The 26,846-nt window shown below is 42.5% G+C and overlaps 1 protein-coding gene across 1 annotated transcript in view; it reads right to left on the bottom strand.

The window, feature by feature from the left end:
- LOC122814982 (putative bifunctional UDP-N-acetylglucosamine transferase and deubiquitinase ALG13) overlaps positions 1–26,846 on the bottom strand; it is an 895,852-nt gene that overhangs the window by 625,276 nt on the left and 243,730 nt on the right. Inside the window, exon 3 of the mRNA XM_044087237.1 lies at positions 13,293–13,473. Within this exon, the coding sequence (XP_043943172.1) occupies positions 13,293–13,473 (181 nt within the window). The remainder of the gene's footprint in view (positions 1–13,292; positions 13,474–26,846) is intronic.

Here is a 26,846-nt window from a genome sequence, read left to right as displayed (position 1 = left end):
CAGACTATTAAGAACAGAGGGAATGCCCTGTGGTCACAAGATACTACACACAAACAACCCTCTATCCAGCTAGTCCCACTGCCTATCAGCAGTCCACAGTGCTCTCCCACAGTATAGTAATCATGAACTCATTAAATTTGTTATATTCCCAAGAATTGTTTATTTTTGTTTATTGGTGACTGGTTTGGTCTCCTAACACTTCAGCCAGGACCTGGGCAGAGAATCAACACAAGGTCACAACATAAGTTACAGTGGATAAACAGTTGGAGCCTTCCTGTGTCCTGAAAGAGTGCTCTTCAAACTGACTGGAGTTCTACAGAGCTGAGTATATTTTTCTGGCACTTGACAGTTGTGTACTGTAATTGTTTGACTAATTTTATATCACTGCTGGCTGACTTCAGAGTTGTGCACTGTTATTTTTACTTCACTGTATAGTTTTTCAGATCTCTGCTGAAAGTGTTGGTTTTCCTATACCAACCCTCCCTATTCCTGTGTTTAAATTTGGAGGTTTTTGCAGTTGCCTGTCCCCACTGTAGATTTGATGTGGGACACTCCCCCCAGTCCCATCTCTTTACCTCATTCTACCCAACAGACTCCTCCTGCATTGTTATTAGTCATTTTTAACTTAATTGCATTTTTTAAACTGTTTGGTCTAACACTGCTACATACTCGTGTGCTAGCCTGCACTTGGATTGTTTTGACTGCTGTTTTAGCTACTTTTCTGTATGTACAAAAAAAAAATACCTTTCCTGTAACTAGTGTAGTCCAGATTCAGATTTACTGTATCCAGGACTGTATGTAAGCTTTTGAGCCACGCCACCCCCCCCCCCAAGCTTTCTGTGTTGGAGGGAAGCCTTCTAGCTTATCAGTGGGAGTGGTAAGCACTAGGTAACCTATCTACCACATAAAGAGTGGTTCTGGCCCAGAAGCTGTAGTTACTGGCCGTTTGGGCAGTTTTTCCATCTCTCTCAATTTTCTGATTTAAAAGCCCACATTTGCACTTGTCCCCCCCCCCCTTTCCTGTAACTGGTTTAGTCCAGATACAGATTTTTACTTTCAGCACTTGAATTTGCTTAGTCGTGATCAGCACTTGTTCAGAACTTGTATGCACTAAATAACCTAATTACTACAGCACTCAACCTTCCTCATTACCTAGAGGAAAACAGTTTTGGTACTTGCTTTCCTCACTTGCTTAGAGAAAAACAGCTCTTGTACTCACTTATCTAAAGGAAAATTGTTTTTTATTCAGGCATGTCCAAGGGTCAGCTCCCAGTGTTCTCTCCTGTCTATCTGATGAATCTGGACATCTTGGGGCAATGTAGAAATTGCCTCATGTACACAGACAACACTCTCCTACTACCACCCAACAATATGACTTGTGAGAGATGCACTTATCTAGCCAAACTGGAGGTAAAGCTCTCTCCAATCAAGACTGACTTTGACAGTCAAAAGGTAAACACTTGCACCACACCACATTCATCATAGTTTCACTAAATCTACACCACCAAAATCCACACATAGAAACAAAAACATTTGCGGATACTCTCAATAATATTCTACTCAAGCAACAGAGACCTCCAAAGCAGAAATGCAAGGAACCTCCACTCCCAGACACAACCCAAATGACACACAGCCTGCAGACTCAGTGTGGCTGTGGCACTCAACCTCAGCCAATAAGACAAAACAATGTACCCAACACACTAGTCATAGATGAGTCTATAGTCAGGCACACTGAGATGTCCCACTCACCAGGCTAAACAAGGAGAAGGTTACTGTCAGATGCCTGTCGGGTGCCAGGATCTGCCACATAACCCATGCACTGTCACTCCACAAGTACAAATATGACTCTGTCATTGTCCATGTTGGTGTGAATGACCAGAGACGTACCTCCCTGTACCAACATAAACAAAATGATTGACTTCAACAATTGGCTAAGCTTCTGGTGCCATTCTAAAGGGATCCAGTATCTGTGTGCCTGGGATGACATGGTCGACAGACCACGATGCTTTGCCAGAGATGGTCTGCATCTGTCACCCCTTGAATTCCAGATACTGGCTAAGGTTCTTGCCGCCCCTATAGTGCCTTTTTTAGGCAAGGTTCAAATGACAAATACACCACCGTAAGAGGAACAGGCAAGCAAAAACTGAGGGTGATGCTACTCAATGCTAGAAGTCTAAACCTCAAAATGCACTCACTCGAGGCACTCCTCAAAATGGAGATCAACAATATCTGTGCAGTGACTGAGACCTGGTTCAAGGCTCCAGAGAGCACCCCTGCACTACCAGGTTATAACTCATACCACTCTTCGGTCATGTAACCTGGACTGGAACACCAAAGGCGGAGGTGTGTCCATAATCATTAAGGATATCCACACCTCCAGGCTAGTTGCTCAGCATAATGCAGCAGAGGTTATCCAAGTGCAACTAACTCTGGGCAAAAATGCAATCCAAATTGTAGCTTGCTACAGATCACCCACCATGCCCCAGGATTCCCACTTTTCCTGATATACTGGAAAATATTAAGGTTCAACCAAACACCCTACTAATGGGCGATTTCAACTACCCCACCATTAACTGGGAAAACTACTAGTGTACCAACTCCTTCGCTCAACGCTTTCTGGAATTCATAAACTCCAATGCCCTGGATCAACTTATTCACACCCCCCACCAGGGGCAACAATATCCTACATCTGGTCATTACCAATATGAGTGACCAGTGTTCCACACCTGAAGTCAACGCCTCATTGGTCTAATCTGACCATAAGCTAATTACCCAAGATATCCACATCCTGCCTCCACCCCCCATTAAGGAAACCATGGTAAAAAATTTCTCCAAAGCCAACTTCATGCTTCTTATGACAGAAGTGGTGAACTTCATAACACCCATGCAGATGGACAATACAGTTACGACTACTGAATCCTACACAATTGCACTTTATAAGCATTTACATGAATGCATGGATCATGCTATCCCAAACAGAACCAAGATGCTATCCTCCAAAAAAAAATGAAGCCAATCTGGTGGTCCCCTGCCATAAACACTGTACAACAGAAGGAAGAAACTATTGCAAAAGAGAGTAAAATCCCACGAGTGGAGGAGCTCCCTGGTCAGCCTCAGTAAGAAGCAGCGATCCCTGATAAAATCCTCCAAAGTAGTTATGAAAACAAAATTGCCACTGATTCTAAAGACAACCAAAAAGCATTCTATAGTTATGTCAAGAATCTCAATGGCAACACTCAGATCTGCTCTGAGTTACAGCACAATGGCACTAAATATACAGACCCAACTGATATTGCCAACATCCTGGCAGATAGGTTCAGTCCTAACTTTAGCCCCCTCTCACCACCTAAAGAGCCCATCTCTATACCGGAAGAATGCAAAGCTCCTGTAATCACGGCTGCACAGGTAAAAACCACACTCTCCAAAGCCAAGAACTTAGCAGCCATGGGACCAGACAACATCACAGGCTGCGTTCTACACGAACTACAGAACGAACTGGCACCCCATCTAAGTAACATGTTCAATCATAGCCTCACCTCAGGCTTTGTGCCTGCTGAATGGCGCACAGCAACGATTATCGCACTCCACAAGGGGGGAGCCACCACGGACCCCGGGAACTACTGCCCCATTAGCCTAACGAGTCTGGTCTGCAAGGCCATGGAACTTATAAACAAAGATATTGGTAATCTCCAAACTCTGGATCCCACCCAGTTCAGGTTTGTAAAAGGCAGATCATGTCTCCTAAACCTGATAGACTTCTTTGAAGCAGTCACCAAAGCCGTAGACAAGGGTAAGGTGGTTCACACAGCCTATCTACATCTTGCCAAGGCTTTTGACACCATCCCCCACTCTGGAATTATAGATAAACTCACTAAACTAGTTATAAATCCCTATGTCACAAGATGGGTTGCCAACTGGCTCACTGACATAACTCGCACTGTGAAAGTAGCAGACTTCAAACCAGTGACAAGTGGAGTACCACAGGGTTCAGTCCTGGGTCCTCTCCTGTTTGGTATCTACTTCTCTGAAGTATAGGCCAACACAGAAGGTCTTTGGCTAACTAAGTTCGCAGATGACTGCAAACTAGGAGCCATAATCGAAACTCCTAACGATGTGGACATCCTACAAAAGGGCCTCACTGAGACAGATGCCTGGTGTCAAAGCCATGGCCTCAAGCTCAATGCCAAAACGTGCATTGTCATCCCTTTTGGTAAAAACTCTGTACCCATGAGCTACAACATAGCCGGTAGTATACTTAACACCGAAAGTGTGATAAGAGACCTTGGGACACAGGTGGACAGTAGTGTCTCCTTTGATAATCACATCGCCACAATAGTCAGGAAATCCTTCTACGTGGCACACCTCATCACAAAAGGTTTCTCATCACTCATTAGACCCATTATAGAGTACAACGCCCCTTTTGGTAAGTACCTCGCAAGACATCTACAACAACTGGAAAGGCCACAGAAATAACTCACAAAGAGGATTACTGGCCTCAAAAAGATGCCCTACGCAGACAGTAAAAAAACTCCAGCTTTACTCTGTCGCATATTGCCTACTCAGAGGAGATCTCTGCCTAACATACACAGCTATGTCAAACCCAGAGCTTTTGGACATGCTCCAAGTAAAGAAATCCCAATCCCTCCAAGCTACATGCTCCAGGGACCTAAACGTTGTCACCACAATAAACAGAACATGCTGGAGGGATACATTCCCGTCTCAGAGACTTCCCATACTCTGGAACAAACTACCTATCTATATCAAAAGTATAGTTGTGTACCTACCATAAATGTAGATGTTAGAGTGTATTCACTGTTGCAGTCATTACACTTAGGTTATCCTGCTGGCAGGCTACCCGCAGTCGGCCTGAATTCCAAAGTCCTAGTCCGGCATTGGTTGCAGTCGCCTCTTCCCCGACATCAGTGCGTCAGGGGTATAAAAAATGCAGCAGACGCCATTTTCGTCAGTTTTTCTTGCCTCAGATGTCAGGTGCCCCCAAAAGGGTAGGCTGTAAAAAATTATGATCATAAAAAAAAAACATGCACATAACCTTCATCTACAAGCAAATACACCACATAGGCTGTATAGAAATGTAGGTACAGAGGAGTCCCAGCAAAGAAAAAAGGGGGATGTTGGGAGGGTAACCTGGACTGCAACAGTCAATACACTCTAACATCTACATTTATGGTAGGTACACAACCGTACTATGTTCATCGTGTTTCACTGTTGCAGTCATTACACTTGGGTTGAACCCCAAAGCTGAGGTTGGACGGATGGGCCTAAATAGAGTTTGGAGTGGCTATGAGGCCCTGCAGAACTGCAGTGGCAAAGCCTGCTCTGGATTTAGGGTAGAGAGGTAAATGGTAGTGCTTTGTAAAAGTGTGCACTGAAGTCTATGTTGCAGCCTCCAAAATATCCTTGGTTGGTACTTCTCTGAGGAAGGCTGCTGCTCTGGTAGAATGTGGCCTAATGCCCTTTGGCACTGATTTGCCATGTTGTGAATAGCAGAAACGAATGGAGTGGCCTATCCATTTTGAAATGGGATGTTTTGAAATGGCTTTTCCTTGGGAACCTGCAGCATATGCCACTAAGAGTTGCTCAGTTTTTCTGAAGGCTTTAGACTTGTCCAAGTAAAAGCATAGATGTCTGTGTATGTCCACAGTATGCAGAAGTCTCTCCCCCTTATTCTGTGGGTTTGGATAAAAGGTAGGCAAATGTATGGTTTGGTTAAGAGCCACACTGGACACTACCTTAGGCATAAATGTCGGGTTTGTCCTTAGAGAAACTCTGTCCTGATGAAAAATAATAGGTTCCACAGCCATTAGTGCCTGTAACTCAGACTCTTCTTGCTGAAGTTATCACTAGGAGAAGAGCGGTTTTCCATGACAAGTATTTATCTCTGCTGTATTGGCAGGCTCAAATGGAGGCAGTGTGAGTTTTTCCATGACAAAATTGAGGTCCCATGTAGGTACTGCAGCTCTCCTTGGAGGCCTTATGTTGTTGGCCCCTCAGAGACCGTCTTCGCAGTGGATGAGAAAAAATAGGTGGGTCCATATTGTAAAGAGCTGAAATGGCAGAGGCATGGATCTTAACTGATGAGAGGGATAGGCCTTTGTCCAGCATCTCAGTTAGATATTGCAAAATCTGAGGAATATTTGGTTCAAGCGAGTCAATTCCCTGCATTTGGTTCCAAGCATAGAATCTCTTCCATTTTTCTGCATAAGATTTTCTGGTGCTGGGCCTCCCGGCCTCCAAAATAACATCCATAACTGCTTTAGAGAGAGGAGTGTTCTGAATGATTACATTATCCGCCATGCAGCCAGATTTAGGGTTCTGAGTTGGCTATGCAGGATCTGATTGTTCTGTTGGGTCAGCAAATGAGGTATTAGAGGCAATGTCCAGGCTGGGCCTTGAGACAAGCTCTTTAGGATTGGGTACCAGTGCTGGCGTGGCCAGTCTGGGGCAATCAGTATAATTTTTGGCTTCTCTTTGTCTGACCTTTAGGAGTACCTTGGAGAGGAGAGGCAGAGGAGGGAAGGCATATACTGTAAGGGCGTTCCAGCTGAATGAAAGGGCGTCCACTTTCCATGCTTGCTTGTGATAAGTCCGAGTGCAGAATCTCTGTAGCTGGCAGTTGTGAGGGGAAGCGAATAGATCCATGTCTGGGCATCCCCATTTCCCTGTTATCATGTTGAAGATTTGCGGGTCCAGTTTCCACTCGTGAGGATCCATGAGGTTGCTGCTTAGTTTATCTGCCAAAGTATTAGTCTTTCCTGGCAGGATTTGTGCTTGCATATGTACTTGAAAAGTTAATACTGTGTTCCACAAAGTCATGGCTTGCCGGCAGAGGGGGTAGGAATGCGTGCCCACTTGCTTGTTAATGTACCACATGACTGTAGTATTGTCCATCTTTATCAGTAGTTGTCCTGGATGAAGTAGGTCCTTGAAGGCTGTTAGGGCATTTTGTACAGCTAGCATCTCTTTTTGATTGATATGAAGATGCATTTGGTTTGTGGGCCATGTGCCCTGAATACATTTTCCTGCCATGTGCGCCCCCCCCCCCCCCAGGCATAATCTGATGCATCTGTTAGTGTCTGCCTGACAGTGGGCAAGGTGAATGGCTGTCCCTTGTTGTGGTGACAGGCCTGTGCCCACCACTGAAATTCCTGTTGCAGGCAGGGAATGAGAGTAATTACTGTTTCCACTGATTGCGTGGCAGGTCTAGCATGCCTTTTGAAGGGTGTGAAAGTGGAACCTGTAACCCGGAGAGACTATTTAATACCCATTTGTCCTGGGTGATTGTGTGCCAGTTTTGTGAAAAAAGTGCTAGCTTTCCTCCTAAGGGTGCTGCCAAAAGGTAAGTGCCTGGCATTGGCAGAGGGAAGTCATTGGGACTGTTTTTTATAAGGCTGTGATTTGTCTTCTCTGCTTTTGGAGGTAGAAGCACCCCATTGGTTGGGCCTGTATGAGCCCTGGGGCTGTTACCTGCCTCTAGGGCGTCTGAATCTGCCTCTGTGGTCTGACACTGGAAAGGACCAATTCTTAGAGGGCCAGTTCCTGCTAAATCTGGGTGGCTGTACCTGTAAGAAATCCTTTACTGTCTGCATAGATTTTGCCTTATCCTCCTTTTTCTGACATCAGTCTGGAGCAAGAAAAAAGGTTTCCCCAATGGGGTACTTAGCTTTATGGAAGACTTCGAATCTGAAATTAGATTACGAAAATCTCAGGAGTTGGCCGACCGGCACTTGAGAATTGCTTTTGCTTCAGGCACCGCGCAGCAAGAAAGACTGAAGAAAATGGTGTCGGCTGCATCTTTTATACCCCTGGTGCACTGACGTCAGGGAAGAGGTGACAGCAACCGACAATGGACCAGGACTTTGGAATTCAGGCCGACAAAGGGTAGCCTGCAAGCAGGATAACCCAAATGTAATGAATGCAACAGTGAAACACGAACATCAAAGCTCTTCATTAGCACTCCAACAAAAATCTTGATGATTGGATGGAAAAATAGGAAATTCACCCCGGGGATCACTTCTGTGGCTCTGCTTGACAGGGGCACAGGAAAATAATTTTCTTGGGTGGCAAAAGCCAGGGTACTGTTTGGCTAGGCTTATACAGGCCCTAGGGCCAATAGCCTAGTACCTACCCAAGAACCTATGACCTCTTCTACCTCTGTCCTAACATTCCCTTCACAAATTGTCTCATTCACTACCGAAAGAACAGAAAATTTAAAGGTACGATTTTTACTCCTTTCACATTTATATAAAGTGTTGGTTAACCTTCTCTCCTTATTTCAGACAGATGGCTGGAGATGCACTCTTTAAACTTCTGATTTGTTTTTCATACATAGTATGCTCAACATACCTTACATATGACTACACAGACTAAATTGCATGTTTCACAGTTACCATAAAGCAGTTAGTGTAACTTCCTTCATGGTGACTAAATGTGTAAAAATCTTACTCATCTATGAAATTGCAAAACCTACACCTGCCACATTTAGATGCACCTCTTCTTATTGAGGGTGTAAGTCACTAGTGTTAGTTCTTCATAAGACATTTGTTTTAGATTGTGGCTTTTCTTACACCCAAGTTGGGCACTTATTGTTTATTCTACAATGAAGGGCCGTTTCTTCCTTTTCAAGTTTGGTTTGAGTGGGTGCCAGTATAAGGAACTGCTAAGGGTGCAATGCCACTAGCTACTGATGTGAATCCTCATTTGTATGCCTACTACAAACCTAAACTCATCTAGGTACACTAGAAGATGATGCCATACGTTGGGTTGTTACAGCAAGTTTATGAAATGCATCGGGCAAACTGCAACAGCAGAGTATATTTATGGCTCTAGTAATATTTTTTTAATGGCAGGGAAAGTAAATTTAAGTTTCGGGTATATAAATACAGATATGGGTATTTTTTTTTTTTCAAGAGAGATTGTCAATTTGATTTTTTGATGTGACAGCCTATCACCAAAATTAATTTCTCATGTATTAGGAAGGAATGCAGAAAAATTTTACTACACCACAATACACATCCCCACACACAAAAAAGGGCTGTACCAAACAGACAACACTGTTCAGTGATCCTAGTAACAGTATGCCTATTCAAGAGATCCATTTAACAGGTGCACCAGCATATACTAGTAATGGGATACAAAGACTGAGGAAATGGCACAATGCTGGACAGACAGGATGCCAATGTACAACAATATTTAACCTCTGCATTCAGTGTTATGATACACATCAGTTAAAAAAATGATCAAGTGTTATCAGAATGAGAAACATGGAGGCGGCCCCAATTTAAAATGTTTGAGAGAAGCAGAAATATACAACACTGTACACAGTTCAGCTATAAATACAGGTGCTCAACCTTGCAGTAACTGTGGTGCCTTTTATAGTCATAACAGTTTCACACATCTACATAGAGTGTTTACACTTTTTAATACATACATCTTCCACTGATGTACCTGCTCCACTGTAACTGAGGAAGTTGAGTGGGCAGATCTTTCAAAAAACAAAGCATCTGGGAATATTTACTTGACGTTAAGAAAGGTGGCATGAAGAACTCCTTACACTAAGCACAAGCTTCCTTTTCTTTGACTTTTTTGCACTTCAGTGCCATGAAAGTCATCCTTTTGAACATTTAGACCCTATTCTACAAGTGGACAGCTGGCAAAGTGAATTAATGTCTTAATTATCAAAACAGTGTAAGAAACTTCTCTATATTGAAGATTCAGTCCATATATCTCTAGTTAATCACTGTATATTAATCAGATCAGACAATAGTAGTACAAGTAGTGAAATTAAACTCGTCTTAAATAAATATAATAAAAAATATATATAATTGTACAAAATTACTAAGTATTCGAAAGTAATCCAAGCAAGGCAGGCAGTCTGTTTCCAGTCAAAAATCCTTTAAGTACACATACAAGCGATCCAAGTAAAACAAAAATAGAGTAATAGTTCCCTCACATATGTGTGTGTGTGTGTGTATATAGATATCTCTCTCTCTCTCTCTCTCTATATATATATATATATATATATATATATATATACACATACACACATCTATCTATAGCTATACATCTATATATCTATCTCTCTCTCTCTCTATATATATATATATATATATATATATATATATACATATACATACATATATATATATATATATATATATATATATAAATTATCTCTTTATATATATATATATATATATATATATATATATATATATATATATATATATTACACACATATACACAAACACACACTTTTCATCAGGCAAGGGAGTTGTTTATTGTCCTGAAAACAAAGCTTTATTGGTCACATTAAATTCACATCCCTTCCCTCGGTGTGACATTTGAGCTGGTCCTGCCCTTCTTAGTAGCTGTCATAATATAACCCTTATGTACTTGAAATAAAATTTATAATGATGTGGTACCTCTTATTTAACCAGATTAAGTAGACTAAATCTGAGTTTATCCAAGACAATATACTACATGGCTGGAAATATGGAACTCCGGTCCGCTAATGATTGGAAGTTGATTTTTACGTGCACAAGTTGCCAGCCCTGACGCACAACCTTCAATGAAGGTACGCCCATTCACATACATCTCCACGCAGAAGACTGTAGCTGCGAATCAAACTGGACAGCGTCTTGCTGTGAGGCAACAACGCTACCGCACCACCACCACCGTGGGTTTTACATTGTTTACATGACTAACTTTATTTTATTCTACCAGCTGGTTTTAAATAAAATTTAAATCCGTTTTAATTTAAGTGTGTGTTTTGATTCCATCATCATCCATTTTTTCTTTCTGGTTGTCTCCCCCCCCCCCCCCCACTTTATTCAAAATGTGTAATACTAATTGTACAATAATTTTATAGATGTTTGTTAGGGCTCTGGTACACAGATATGAAGAAGGATGAAAGTGATATTTAACAATAGATTTTATAATGATTTTTACAATTAATTTTTTACATGCAAAGTGTATATGCATATATTTATATATATATTTTGATTGCCAAATGGACTAAGGTTGATGTATTTCCAGCCATGTAGTATATTGTCTTGGATAAAATCAGACTTAATCTGGTTAAATAAGAGGAAACATCATTATAAATTTTATTTAAAGTACGTAAGGGTTATATTATTGACTGCTACTAAGTAGGGCAGGACCAGCTCGAATGTCACACTGATGGGGGAAGGGATGTGAATTTAACATGTGTACCAATAACACTTATAGCACAATAAACAACTCCCTTGCCTGATAAAAAGTATATATATATATATATATATATATATATATATATATATATATTTATATTTATATTTATATATATATTTATATTTAGAAATTTTGTGAGGAAACTATTACTCCATTTTTGTTTTATTTGGATCACTTGTTTGTGTACTTAAAGGATTTTCGACAGGAAACAGACTGTCTGCCTTGCTTGGATTACTTTCGAATACTTAGTAGTTCTATACAATTATAGTTTTATTTTTATTTATTTTTTTACTTTAGACTAGTTTAAGTTTGTTACTTCTACTACTATTGTCTGATCTGATTAATATACAGTGATTAACTGGACATATATGGACTGAAAATCTTCCACGGTTTTGTTTTTGGACCCACTATACTACTTTAGTGGGTTGTTTTTGAGACTTCAGGGATACCATGGAGATTACTTGCGTTTTGTAATGTATCTTAATTATCCCCGCATGAGTTTCTCACTGGTCTCATTAACCAGTAAAGCAATATAAACTTGTAATGTAGGAATGCTGCATCAGCCTCACTTTTTTCAGTTATCAGTTTTTTTGTATACCATCATGGGATTTTTTAATGCATTTTTTTTTTATACTGACCATCACATAAACTTCATTAGATCAGTGTTAAAATTCTCTGCACTAGGAAAATCAGCATATAGTTGTCAGCTGCTGTGTTACAGTTAAGTGGCACATAATCTAAAAGTTAATTCTGTGTTTCAGTGATCCTCTAAGAAAATTCTTCTCTTTTGGAGAACAAGACTGCAGTGACCAGTGTAGTCAAATTAATGCTGCAAGCAGCCAGGCGAGTATTTTTCGAATCATAATCTTGCCTGGAATACACTGATGGGCCCATGAACTGGTCATCCTAATGAACCATTTCCATCTACACAAGCTAAGAAAGGTCACAAGCCCTCAATTTCTTACTGAATGCAAATTGTTTACAAGGCTGAAATCACTACAGTTGTGAAAACAGTCTGTATGTGCTCCAGTCTCAAACAAAACAGTACCTGCAACTGCTCTGACTCATGAAATGACAGCGGGACAATTGCACTTTTTCACACTTAAAGTTTACAAATGATAAAAACTGCAGAGATTCAGCACAAATGAGGGACATAAGTATGGGCCATTCTGGATGTGCATGATCCTTTATTTTTTAATGTACTCTCCTCAAGGCTGTCATTCATCCCTACCAGCAATCAACCATGGCTATCAAGTGGGATGACTGCAACTAAGTGCGTTATACCATCATTCAGAATAAGGGTTTTTATATTATAGTCATAACCCCTATGCCCCCTTGGCAGTTACACAAATGCTCAAAAAATGAACATTATGCACATCTCCATACTTGTCTAAAGAAGGCTACTATTTATAAGACTTGTAAGGGATGAAGTGCACCTCAAGATGCCTTGCTTCCAACAGTTGCCAACAGTGCACTGAAGAAAGTCACCCTTTTCCCACCAGGATGAATGACCAGCTGCTCACCCCCATCTTTCCCTGCCTAGTTCCTTCAGTGCCTGACCTGTTAAATGAGCTTGGGTAATGTGGATCACAGTCAAAGCTTTATCCTTCCATGTCATGCAGGCTGGCCAGACATGGACAATACTTAAACCAGCAAAGTGACACCATATATAAACTAAAGACATGCCTCTGTGAGCTACAATACTATCCCCCTCCCCCCCTCTGAAACTGCCACCGGTGCAGAGAGGCCCGACAAAATGTAACATTCCAGCCTTTACAAAAACTTTACCAAATGGGTAAACAGACATTAGAGGTCTGCATGGAGGACATTAGTAAGGAGAGGTGTAAAGAGAAAAATGGAGATGCAAAGGTATCTTGGAAAAGTACATCGAGTACAAATCAACATTAGTAATAGATAATTTGAACAGAAAAACTGTAGTCAAATGGTCTACATAAAAATTTGTTAGAAGTTAACATTCATATTTAATGCAGTACCCTAATAAAAATTAGTTACAAAATGTTTACACAAGGTGAACTACAAGTGTATTAACTAAGAAAAATTACTTATTCTCAGATGAATGCTTTGGGCTCCTCTCTGGAAAACAATCAAAGTTGGCATCCTCACTACTAATGGATGTACTGCTCCTGTTCTTTTTAGTACTGCTCCGAAATAGTTCTACAGCAGACACCAGATCTTCTTCATTCACACCAAACACATTTTTGTATAGGAGTTCATAAAGTATAGCTGAAAAAATGGTAACACATTTTAGTCCCCAAGTAATACACAATGGCAATGTCACAAGATATTTAACAATACCTTTTAACAAAGACAAAATTTGAAGCCCAGTACGCTGAACACAATACTACAGAAACTGAATAAAAAATAAGCTACTCCAGCAGATGTTCTAACATTTAATGTTGTTTTTCTACCAGACAGTAGCAATGCCTGTCATGGGTCCCTTGGGGAAGGTCAAATGATCACAATGTCATTACAGCATGGGAGGTCGAAGGAATAGCAAAGAGTACTGTTATGGAAGTTTACTTACCATAACAGTTGCAGTGTCAGCAGCTCCGATAGCATTCTATTTTAGTGCAGAAGGCTATGGGTTCTATTCCCACATGAGGCAGATTAATTACGGACACTGCAGTGCAGCATAAGGGGTGCTGTATTCCTGAGTGTGCTGTCCTTCAGAGACATTAATCTTAAGGCCCCATCTGCATAAGTTGGTGGTAGCTCAGGTGAATGTAAAAGATCCCATGCCACCTATCATTCCCAGATGCCCTAGACAAATTCCCCCTTCTAATATCAATACCACCTCAGGTATCCCCTGCCAACAGACTACTACCCTAGTGGGACTATCCTGGTCAAAGTATAAATAGTACATGTTTGAATGAGAACTGCTGCAGTATCCTTAGCAGTATGGTTTATAACCCGGTAAGGATTTTAACAGATGGCGAACTTTCAAAGTATGAGCACTTTCCATGCACCCAATCAGCCAGCTCTGAGTGCCAAGTTCTTCACAGTTCTCATGCCAGAGAGGCAGGCTAAAGCCTTGAAAAAGGAAAAAGCTACTGAAATAGGGAGCAGCTACAACAGCAGCAGCAATCATTCAAACGTCTACTGTTACCGTAAGTTTACTTACACAAATATATTATGTTCTTCATGGTAATCACTTCTGCGGTACACAAAGCTTTATGGGTAGATTACCATAGCATAGGTAGACTGGAAGGAGGAAGGATGACCATCTAGAAGCCTTTGGAGAATGGCCCTAGCAACCACTGTTCAAGACCAGAATGAAAACTAGTTTATAGTACTTTGTAAAAGTGCATACACAGCACGAAGTTGCCGCTTCTAAAATACTTATAATTAAAACCCTTCCAAAATGCCACAGATGAACCGTTGACCATGCCCTGGAATAGTTTTGTTGTGGTAATTATATCAAAAAGTAACAGCATGAGAACCATTTATAAATTGTCTGTTTTGACACATGCTGCAGTTTTTAGTCAGTCAAAAGAAAAAAGTTCCTTAAAGATTTTTTGTTGTCATGGTATTTGAGTATCCTTTTTTTCCCTCATATATATTCTGGAAGGAAGACAGGCACATGGATGGCTTGGTTTAAGGAAGCTCTGATACGATTTCATCCATAAATGAGAAATTAGATCACAAAGAAACTTCTTCTTCATGGAAAATGGTGGTTGACAGACCATAAGAGCTTGCAACTCATACTCTTCTTGCAGAGGTCAGAGCAATAGGCAATACTGCTTTCCATGTCAAAAACCTCCAGTCAACCTGAACAGCTGGTTCAAATGGAAAGACTTGGTTTATCTAATGCAAAATTAAGATCCTAAGGAAGGGCGTTTTCTAGGAAGCTTTATATCAAACACCCTCTTCAAAAATATTTTCACACTAGACTGTGTTGTAAGAAGAGGATCCACGATTAGACATACAGAAATGGACAACAAATGATCATTGATGAGCAAGAAATCAGAGGATAGTAATCATATAATGTAGAAAGTACAGTTGTGTACACTTACCATAAATGTAGATGTTAGAGTGTATTCACTGTTGCAGTCAACATTTGGGTAGATTCCCAAAGCTGTGGTTGGGAGGAGGAATTTAGATAGCATTAGGACCAGCTATAAGGCCCTGCAAGACTGCAGTGGCAAAGCCAGCTCTGGATTTAGAGAAAATTGGCAAATGGTAATGCTTGGTGAAAGTATGTACAGAACTCCTGGTAGCAGCTTATAGGATGTCCCTGGTAAAGACGCCACTGAGACAGGCTGTAGAGGTAGATGCACAGCCCTGGTGGACTGAGGTCTAATCCCCTGGGGGACAGGTTTTTCATGGTGCTTATAGCAGAAATTACTGCAATAGCCTATCCATTTATAAGTAGATTGCTTTGAAATAGCCTTCCCCTCTGCCCCTGCAGCAAATGCTACCAGTTGTTCAGATTTCCTTTGAGGTTTAGTCCTGTCCAAGTAGAATCTGAGTCGTCTGTGCACATCTACGGAGTGCAATATCCATTCTCCTTTGTTCTGTGGATTGGGAAAGAAGGTTGGCAAATTAATGGACTGATTAAGAACCACACTGGATACCACCTTGGACATGAAGGACGGATTGGTTCTGAGGGACACCCTGTCCGCATGAAAGATGATGAAAGGCTCCAATGCCATAAGGGCCTGCAATTCAGATACCCTTCTAGCTGAAGTGACTGCTAAAAGGAAAGCTGTTTTCCAGGAGAGAAATTTTAAGTCTGCAGTAGCAGCTGGCTCGAAAGGAGGGAGAGTGAGCTTTTCCAGTACAAAACTGAGGTCCCAGGCAGGGGTTGGAGATCTCCTGGGTGGTCTTAAGTTTTTTGGACCCTCGGAGATACTGCTTTAGCAGAGGATGAGAGTAGAGGGGACGTTCTGTGTTGTAATGATCTGAAATGGCCAAGGCATGGATTTTTATGGAAAAGGACAGGCCCTTGTGAAGCATCTCAGTTAAGTATTGAAATATCTGAGGAATGTTGGGCACTGCTGTGCTTTATCCCTTGAGATTGATTCCAGGCACAGAATCTTATCCATCTGTTAACATACGACTTTTAGTACTAGGCCTTCTCGCCTCCAGCATGACATCCATCACAGGTTTGCTGAGGGATGCTAAAGGTGATTAGCCACGCTGCAAGATTCAAAGTTTGGAGCAGTGTGTGCAGAATTTGGTTGTTCTGCTGAGACATTAAGTAAGGTGTCTGAGGCAGGTGCCACAGTGGAAGGTGCGACATTGCGCAGGAGTGGGTACCAGTGTTGGAGAGGCCAGTCTGGAGCGATCAAAATCATTTTTTGGTTTGTCCTGTTTGACTTTTAGTAGAACTTTGGAGAGCAGAGACAGAGGGGGAAAGGCATAGAGTGACAGGTTTTTCCAGCTGAAGGATACAGCATCCACTTTCCATGCTGTTTTGTGACGAGTTCTTGTGCAACATTTGTCTGATAGTTCTGGGGTGAGGCAAAACGATCTATGTCTGGGCTCCCCCATTTGAGGGTCATGTTGAAAATCCATGGTTCCAGTTACCATTCATGTGGGTCCATGAGATTTCTGCTTAGTTCGCCTGCCAAAATATTCAGCTTTCCTGGCAGGAATTGAGCTTGTAGTTGTACTTGATATGTCAAAGTAGTGTTCCACAATGCCATGGCTAGTCTGCAAAGGGGATACGAGTGTGTACCCCCCTGCTTATGTACCACATAACCATGGTGTTGTCTGTCTTTATCATTAATTGTCCTGGATGAAGGCAGTCCTTGAAGGCTGTCAGTGCATTCTGTACAGCTAGCATTTCTTTTTGATTGATATGAAGGTGCATTTGATTTGGGCTCCATTTGCCCTGAATGCACTTCCCTGCCAGATGTGCCCCCTAAGCATAGTCTGATGCATCTGTAGTTAGGGATTGGGCAGTAGGGGGTGGTGTGAATGGCAGTCCCTTGTTTTAGTGGCAGGCCTCTGCCCACCATAGGAACTCCAGTTGCAGGCAAGGTATGATAGAAATCATGGTTTCCAAGCTCTGACAATGCTGATTCCATAGACTTAAGTACCACTGAAGTTTCCTCATATGCAGTCTTGCACATGGAATTAGACGAATGCAGGAGGCCATGAACCCCAAAGCTTGCAGAATTTGCCTTGCAGAAAGCAGGGTTTTTTGTGGCCACCTGTTTGAAATAAGTCACCAAATAAATTTGCTTTTCTGGCACAAGGTAAGCCATCTGGGCAGTTGTATTCAAGCTTGCACCCAGGAATGTAATTTTTTTGAGAGGGTACCAGTTGTGATTTCTTTTCATTTATCGTGTACCCCAGACAAGTTAGAACCCTGTTTACAAATGCCAGATGGTTTAGAAGAGTGTCCTTGTTTTCTGCCTGATTTAGACAATCATCCAGGTATGGATATATTTGGATATATCTTTGCCTGCAAAATGCAATTACTGGAGCCAGGCACTTTGTAAAGACCCTGGGCGCAGTAGATAAGCCAAAGGGCAGTGCAGAGAACTGGTAATGCAAGTAGCCTGCTTTGAAGTGGAGGTATCTTCTGCAAGATTCCCTGATTGGAATATGCAGGTAAACCTCTAAAATCTTGAGTTGCCAACCAGGCATCTTTGCCTAGCAAAGGAATTAAATGAAGAGTCAGCATCTTAAATTTTGGAATGTTCAGAAAGGTGTTTAGAGTAGATAAATCCAGAATTGGAAGCCGTGAATTGTCTTTTCTGGGTACCACGAAAAGTCTGGAATAGAAACCTTGTCCATTTTCCTCTTCTGGTACTGGTTGAATAGCCCCCATACTCATGAGGGAAAGTAATGGTTTTGGGCCTCTGCCCACTGATTTGGGGGCAGGTCTGGCCATCGGTTTGGAACTGGCAACGTGCGGAAATGTAATCTGTATCCCTGGGATACTATATTTAACATCCATTTATCCTGGTTTATAAGTTGTCAGTTTCTTGCAAGAAGAGCCAGTTTTCCCCCCAAAGGGGCGGCTAAACGTTAACTGCTTGATAAGTGTAAATGGAAGTCATTGAGACTGCTTACCATAGGGAGGTGTCTTGTTGTTTCCAGATTTGGAAGAGGATGCACCCCATTATTTTGTTCTGAAAGCCCCTTGTGACCGAAACCTAGAGCCTTTGGAATGTCTGGGTTTGACTTGAGTGGCTCTCGAAGGAACTGGAAAGGGCCATTTCTTAGTAGGCCAGTACTTACTAAATCTTGGAGGTTGCACTTGTAAGAAATCCACAATTTGCATAGATTTAGCTTTATCTTCCATCTTTTTAAAAACTTCTTCAGCCTTATTACCAATGAGACGGTCCTGTTGTAAAGGAGCATCCAACAATTTTGCTTTAACATGATCAGGCAGATTTTACTCTGAGCCAACCATGCCTTCTTAGCACAGACCCAGTTACAGCAGCCCTGTAAGAGGCCTCCAAAGAATCAAAACCACATTGCAAAGTATGTTTTCCAGCTTGTTCAGCTGAATGCAATAAATCCTGTAAATCTGTTTTCCACACAGTCAGAAATTATTTTCTGTTTAAGTAGTCCCATGATATGCTGTTGATATTTTAGCATATGAAATTGACAGTTTAAAGCCCTGATTGCAAAGGCTGCAGAAGTGTAAACATTCTTACCCCATCTATCCAGCGCCCTGGAATCTCTATCAGAAGTATGATTTTTATCAGAAGCCTTAATGCCCTTGGGACCCTTGGAAATGGTTTCAGGATCTGCAACAGGATTTTTGAAAAGGAATTTGTGGGAGTCAGGAACCCTGTAGTATCTGTCTGGCTTACAAGGAGCAGGAGGCAGAGAATCAGGAGCCATACTAGATTCTTCAACAACAATGTCTAGAACAGGAGGTATAATCAAAGGTCTATGCTGAGGTAGAAGAAAATCCGTAAGTCTCTCTCTAGATTCAGAGAAATCCTGACTTTCCCAGTGGAAATGTTCCCTTAAGGTATGTAAAGTTTCCACACAAGAAAAATCCTCAGGGGGAGAAGCAGAAGGAAGAGAATCTTCGGCATCAGAGTCCTCATAAGTAGGTATAGACAATTCCTGTTCATTAGAAGAGTCAGAAAAAATAGAAACCTGTTCTGAAGATTCATAATCAATGTCTTGCCTAGGCCTCTTAGAAGGGGGGGTTGGCTACCCCTGATCAGAGCCATTAAATCTTCAGCCATTTTGAGCATTTGTTTTTTTAGGTATAGGGGCCTGCACATGTGGCCCAGGCTTCGTTTTTGTAGGTATAGGTAGAGATCTTGGTCTTAGTTTTGAAGATGGCTTTGGTCTAATATACAAAATCTGTAGGCCTGAAAACACCCTCAGAAGCCGGTGCCTGCACAGAGGCTCCAGACCCATCCAAGGTAGAGACATACGCGGGTTCCATAATTGAAGCATTTTGCGGCATACCGGACTCTGAATGGGTCTCAGTAGAGGCCTGTGAATCAGAAGTAGCGGGTGTCAGGGGCTGCGAAAGCACCTCACTGAGTACTGGCGAATGGCTTAGAAGCGTCGGCAGTTTTGGATCTCAACGGCCTTTTGCTTTGCATTTTTTTAGGTATTCCGGAAGTCTGATTGCCAACAGACGACATTTCCGGATAATTTAAGCGTGAGCCAAAGTATTTTGAAACAAAAATGTACAGACATTTGATAGTGCATTGATTAAATGAAGCACAAAACTGACAGCAAGGTACGTTGTGGTCAGGGCCTAGGCAAGGAATACAGTACAAATGAAAATCCTTATGAGGTATTTGCTTCCCACAAGTAATGCAATTATTAACTTTTACTGACATTGGTAAGGAGCAAGAAAAAGTTTCCCCAACGGGGTACTTGGCTTTTTAGTTGAAGACTTCGGATCTGAAACTCAAACGAAAGTTTCAGGAGTCGGCCGACCGGCACTTGTGAACCGCTTCTGCTTCAGGCAGCCTGCAGCAGAAAGACTGATGTAATGGCGTCGGCTGCATGTTTTATACCCCTGATGACCTGATGTCATGAAAGAAGAGACAGCAACCAATGCAGGACCCAAGACTTACTTAATCAGGCCGACTGAGGGCAACCTGACAGCAAATTACCCAAATGTAATGACTGCAAAGTACAGTTGTGTACACTTACCATAAATGTAGATGTTTGAGTGTCTTCACTGTTGCAGTCATGACTGTAGGGTTCTCCCCTGCCGGCAGGCAGTCCTCGGTCGGCCAGAATCCCAAAGTCTGGGTCTGGCGTCGACTGTTCAGACATACTCCCTGACGTCAGAGCGCCAGGAGTACAAAGCTGACAGCAGACGCCATGTTCTCCAGTTTTTCTTGCCCCAGCTGTCAGGTATTCCAGAATGAGTAAGATCCCATACCCCTTGCAAATACACCTCAAAAGAAGGGTGAAGGGAACCACACAAAAGAAAAAATAAGAGGGGACAGGAGGGAGGGTAACCCGGACTGCAACAGTGAAGACACTCAAACATCTACATTTATGGTAAGTGTACACAACTGTACTATGTTCATCTTGTTTCACTGTTGCAGTCATGACTGTAGGGTTGAATCCCAAAGCAGAATAAAAGGGAGGTGGTCATAAAGTAGAGGGGGCAGCTAAAATGCCCTGCAAGACAGCAGAAGCAAAGCCTGCCCTAGACTTAGAATAGAGAGGTAGATTGTAGTGCTTGGAAAAAGTATGCACTGAACTCCAAGTTGCAGCTTCCAAAATGTCTTTGGTCGGAACTCCCCTGAGGAAGGCAGCTGAAGTGGCAGCAGCTCTGGTAGAGCGAGTCCTTGTACTCCCTGGGATTTGCTTTCCATGGTGTGAATAGCAAAATCTGATTCCATAAGCAATCCATTTAGAAATGGTCTGTTTTGAAATGGCTTTACCTTGGGAACTTGAAGCATAAGAAACAAACAATTGCTCTGATTTCCTGATGTCCTTGGCTCTCTCCAGGTAAAAACGTAGTTGTCTGTGTACATCCAAGGATTGCAAGATCCTTTCCCCCTTATTTTGAGGACTGGGGAAAAAAGTTGGCAAGTGAATAGTTTGATTTAAAGCCACTTTGGAAACCACCTAAGGCATGAAAGTAGGATTAGTTCTTAGAGACACCCTGTCTTGATGAAAAATAATATAAGGTTCCACAGCCATGAGAGCTTGCAACTCCGAAACTCTCCTGGCAGAGGTAAGAGCTAACAGGATGGCTGTCTTCCAAGATAAAAACTTGATGTCAGATGTGGCAGCAGGCTCAAAAGGAGGTAAGGTGAGTTTTTCCAAAACATAGTTCAGATCCCAAGCAGGAATGGGTGGAGATCTAGGGGGCCTTAAGTTCTTAGCTCGTCTGAGAAACTGTCTCATGAGCTGATGGGAAAAGATTGGAGGATCTGTATTATAATGAGTAGAAATAGCAGAGGCATGGATCTTTATGGAAGAGAAAGAGAGACCCTTATGTAAGAGGTCTGTCAGGTAAAGTAAAATCAGAGGAATGCTAGGAATAAGAGGATCAGAATCCTGAGCCTGCATCCAGAAGCAAAATCTTTTCCATTTTCCTGCATAAGATTTTCTAGTGCTAGGACGTCTCGCTTCTAAAATGACATCCATAACCTGCTTGGGAAGGAGAGAATGAATCAAAGACCCTGGATTAACCAGGCCGCCAGGCTGAGAGTTTTGACATGGGAGTGCAGAACCTGACCCTGGTGTTGGGACAGAAGGTTCGGAGTCTGTGGTAATACCCAAGGGGGCTCCAGACAAAGGTTTTTCAGTGTTTGGTACCAAAACTGTCGAGGCCAATTTGGGGCCAGCAAAATTATCACCTTGGGCTTGTCCCGTTTGATCTTTAATAACACCCGTGGAAGAAGAGGTAGAGGCGGGAAGGCATACCCAGAGAGGTTTCTCCAACTGAATGATAGTGCATCCACTTTCCAAGCTAGTTCGTGGAATGTCCTGGTGCAAAAAATCTGTAGTTTATGATTGAGGTGGGATGCAAAGAGGTCTATGTGAGGACATCCCCAGGACTGCTGTAATCATCCTGAATATTTCTGTGTCCAGCATCCATTCGTGTGGGTCAGACAGGTTTCTGCTCAGACTGTCTGCCAGGCAGTTTTGCTTCCCTGGTAGAAACTGAGCTTGAAGGTCCAGTTTGCAAGCTAGAGCTGTGTTCCATAGATTCATGGCTAGTCTGCAAAGGGGCTAGGAATGAGATCCCCCTTGCTTATGTACCACATAACTGTGGTGTTGTCTGTCCGTATCAGTAGCTGTCCTGGTTGTAGAGGATTCCTGAAAGCCCAAAGAGCGTTCTGAACTGCTAACATTTCCTTTAAATTGATATGCAGGTGCTTCTGATTCTTTGTCCAAAGGCCCTGCAGACAGTTGTCCTGAAAATGGGCTCCCCATGCATAATCTGAAGCGTCCGTGGTTAGTATCTGAGTGGCTGGAGGCAGACTGGAAGGTTTTCCTATGTTTAGAGTACATGCCTTGGACCACCAAAGGAATTCCTTTTGAAGACAAGGCAGGATGGTGATCTGTATGTGTAAACTGTGGCAATGCTGAGACCATACACTTTTTAGGTACCACTATTTTCCTCATATGTAGTCTTGCATATGGTACGAGAAGGATGCAGGAAGCCATGTAACCCAAAGCCTGCAGGAATTTCCTTGCAGATAGCCGAGTTAAAGTTGCCAAGGTTTTGAAAGTTGAAGCCAGCTGTAATTGTTTTTCGGATGTCAGAAATGCCATCTGGGTTGTTGTGTTTAGAAGAGCACCCAGAAAGGTTATCTGTTGTGAGGGTATCAAATTTGACTTTTTTATGTTTACAGTGAATCCCAGGAACTTGAGAAGATTTTGAACAAATTCTAGATGCTGGAGTAAGACATCCTTGCTGTCTGCCTGAATAAGACAGTCATCCAGATAAGGGTAAATTTGAATTCCCTTGAGTCTGCACTAAGCTACTACTGGAGCCAGGCATTTGGTGAAGACCCTGGGCGCAGTAGACAATCCAAAGGGCAGTGCAGAGAATTGATAGTGCCTCGATCCGGCCTTGAACCCGAGATATTTTCTGCATTCCTGCCTGATGGGAATGTATAAATATGCCTCCTTGAAATCCAGAGTTACCATCCATGCATTTTTGGTCAGCATTGGAAGTAGCTGCTGTACAGTAAGCATCTTGAATTTTTGAATTTCAAGAAAGGTGTTCAAGACTGACAGATCCAGAATAGGTCTCCATGAATTTTGCTTTCTGGGGACTAGAAAGAGCCTCGAGTAAAAACCTTGTCCTATCTCTGAAAGTGTAACCAGTTCTATGGCTTTCATAGCCAAGAGTTTCCACCTAGTTTAAGGCCTCTAACCATTGATGTTTTGGAAGATCCGGCCATCCGCTTGGTCTTGGTAGGGTATGAAAATGGAATTTGTAAACTCTAGAAACCACATCCAGAACCCACTTGTCTTGGGTTATACGAGTCCAATTTAGGTGAAATAGAGAAAGTTTTCCTCCGAGAGGGGCTTCCAGGCAAGAAATTCCTGCAGCCCAATAGAGGGAGTCATTGAGCCTGTTTTCTATGAGCTTGCGACCTGTCCTCTCCTCCCCTAGGGGTGGAAGCAGTCCATTGTCTTGGTCTACAAGAGGCTTGCGTTTGAGGCCTTCCTCGGGAGCATCTGTATCTACCCCTCTGAGGCCTGTCTGAATTGGGAAAGGACCAATTTTTTGTAGGCCAATTCCTACTAAATCTGGGTGGCTGTACTTGCAAGAAATCTTTAACCATTTGCATGGATCTTGCCTTGTCCTCCATCTTCTTGATCACCTCTTCAGCCTTAGGTCCAAACAAAACATTATGCTCAACAGGAGCATCCAATAACTTAGCTTTTACTTGATCTGGCAAGTTTTGTTCCTTTAACCAAGCATGCCTTCTAATGACTGTACCAGAGGCAGCAGCCCTACAAGAAGCCTCCAAGGCATCAAATCCACAGTGTAAACCATGCTTCCCAACTTGTTCAGTGGCATGCATTAAATCATGTAATTCCTTATCTGCACAGGCGGAAATGGTAGTTAGCTTTTGTTTCAAAACAGACAGAAGAAATTGCTGGTATTTCAGCATATGAAATTGACAGTTTAAAGCCCTAACAGATAAAGTAGAAGTAGTGTACACTTTTTTGCCACATCTTTCTAAAGATCTGGAATGCTTCTCAGTGGGAATGGGGTTTTTAGCAGTAGCGGCCTTAATTCCTTTAGGACCGTGAGAAATGGTTTCAGGATCAGCAGTAGGATTCTTGTATAAAAACTGGTGGGAATCTGGAACCCTATAATATCTGTCTGGCTTAACAGGAGCTGGAGGAAGAGAGTCAGGAGTTAAGTTAGCCTCCGAAAAAGCATCATCCACAATATCCAAAATAGGGGTGAAAGCCAGGGGTCTATGTTGGGGAAGAAGAAAATCCCTAAGTCTTTTCTTAGATTCCGAGTACTCCTGTCCTTCCCAGTAAAAATGTTCCCTCATTTCAAGTAAAGTTTCCCCAAAAGAGAAATCCTCAGGGGGAGAAGCTGAAGGAATGGATTCCTCAGCATCAGAATCCTCATAAGGAGGGAAAGAATATTCCTTGTCAGAAGAAGAAACTAAAGAAACAGAAGCCTGATCAGAGGAGTCATAATACACTTCCTGCCTTGGCCTTTTATCTGGAGGGGGATGTGAACCCCTAATCATAGTAAGTCCTCCGCCATCTTAAGTAATTGTTTCTGAGACTTGGGTGCCAGATCAGAAGAGGCCTGGGCTGTAGTCTTTGATTTGGAAGGAGTCTTTGGCCTTTGGCTTTGCCTTTATTAGAAAATGAGTAGGCCTGAAAACCCTTTCGGAAGCCGGTACCTGCACAGCGGCTCCGGACCCATCCGAAGGAGTGTTGTCCGAAGGTCCTGCAACAGAAATATTCAAAGGCCTAGCTGGCTCCTCGTGGGAGTCCGTTTCGGCCATCGGTTCCGAAATGGCTGACAACAGGGGCTGCAAAAGCGCCTCACTGACTACGGCCGAACCTGAAGCTGGCTCTGCTTCTACAATATCGTCTGATTTGGACCTTGGAGGCCAGTCTTTATCCTTGCATCGTTTGTGAATTCCGGTAGCCGGAACCAAATCCGACATTTTGTAATTAAAACACCTACCGAAGTAATGAAATGCAAAATCGTTCCTTCGTTTAATCGTACGTTGATTGAATCTAGCACAAAACCGACAACTAGCTATGTCGTGGTCAGGGCCTAAGCAAGGAATACAGTAAGAATGAAAATCCTTATGAGGTATTTGCTTCCCACAAGAAATACAATTATTAACTTTTTCTGACATCGGACTGGAGCAAGAAAAAAGTTTCACCAATGGGTTACTTAGCTTTGAGTAGGAGAAGAAAGTCTTCGGACTGAAGTCGTTTAGAAAAAATTGTCAGGAGTCAGCCGACCGGCAAATGCGAATTGCTATCACCGCACGGCAAGAAAGACTGGAGAACATGGCGTCGGCTGTCAGCTTTGTACTCCTGGCGCTCTGACATCAGGGAGCAGCTGACACCGAACCCAGACTTTGGGATCCTGGCCGACCGAAGACTGCCTGCCGGCAGGGGAGAACCCTACACTCATGACTGCAACAGTGAAACATGATGAACATCAGTGAAACACGAAGAAAATCTTTCCTGGCAGGAACTGAGCTTGTAGGTACACTTGGTAGCTCAAGGCTGTGTTCCACAATGCCATGACTAGTCTGCAGAGGGGGTAAGAATGTGTGCCCCCCTGCTTGTTTATGTACCACATAACAGTGGTGTTTGTCCGTCTTTACTATTAGTTGTCCTGGAAAAATGCGGTCCTTGAAGGCTGTCAGAGCATTCTGTACAGCTAACATTTCTTTTTGACTGATATGCAGGTGCATTTGACTTGGGTTCCATTTGCCCTGAATGCACTTCCCTGCCAGGTGAGCCCCCCCATGCATAGTCTGATGCGTCTGTTAGTGTTTGGGCAGCAGTGGGTGGTGTGAAAGGTAGTCCCTTGTTTTGGTGGCAGGCCTCTGCCCACCAAAGGAACTCTAGGCGTATGCAAGGTATGATAGGAATCATTGCTTCTAGATCCTGAGAATGTTGACACCATAGGCTTTTTAGATACCACTGTAGTTTCCTCATATGCAGTCTTGCATATGGAATTAGAAGAATGCAGGAGACCATGAACCCCAAGGCTTGCAGTATTTGTCTTGCATATAGCAGGGTCTTTGTGGCTACTTGTTTGAAGTAGGTTGTCAAAAGAAGTTGTTTCTCTGGTGTGAGGTAGGCCATCTGGGAAGTTGTATTCAAGCTTGCTCCTAGGAATATAATTTGTTGGCAGGGTACCAGGTGTGATTTTTTTTCGTTTATGGTGTACCCCAAACAAGTTAGAACCCTTTGTACAAAGGCCAGATGATTCAAAAGTACGTCCTGGCTTTCTGCCTGAATTAGACAATTGTCCAGGTATGGGTATATTTGAATATTTATTTGCCAGCAAAATACAGTAAATGGAGCTAGGCACATTGTGAATACCCTGGGCACAGTAGATAAACCAAAGGGCAGTGCAGAGAACTGATAGCGCGCTTAGCCTGCTTTGAAGCGTAGGTATTTTCTGCAAGATTCCCTGACTGGGATGTGCAGGTATGTTTCTTTTA

The sequence above is a fragment of the Protopterus annectens genome, chromosome 11.part0 (assembly GCF_019279795.1).
Source record: "Protopterus annectens isolate FY-2018-M chromosome 11.part0, PAN1.0, whole genome shotgun sequence".
Classification (NCBI taxonomy): domain Eukaryota; kingdom Metazoa; phylum Chordata; order Ceratodontiformes; family Protopteridae; genus Protopterus; species Protopterus annectens.
Note: the sequence above shows the minus strand (reverse complement) of the source record. Positions and strands in the feature narration are given on the sequence as shown.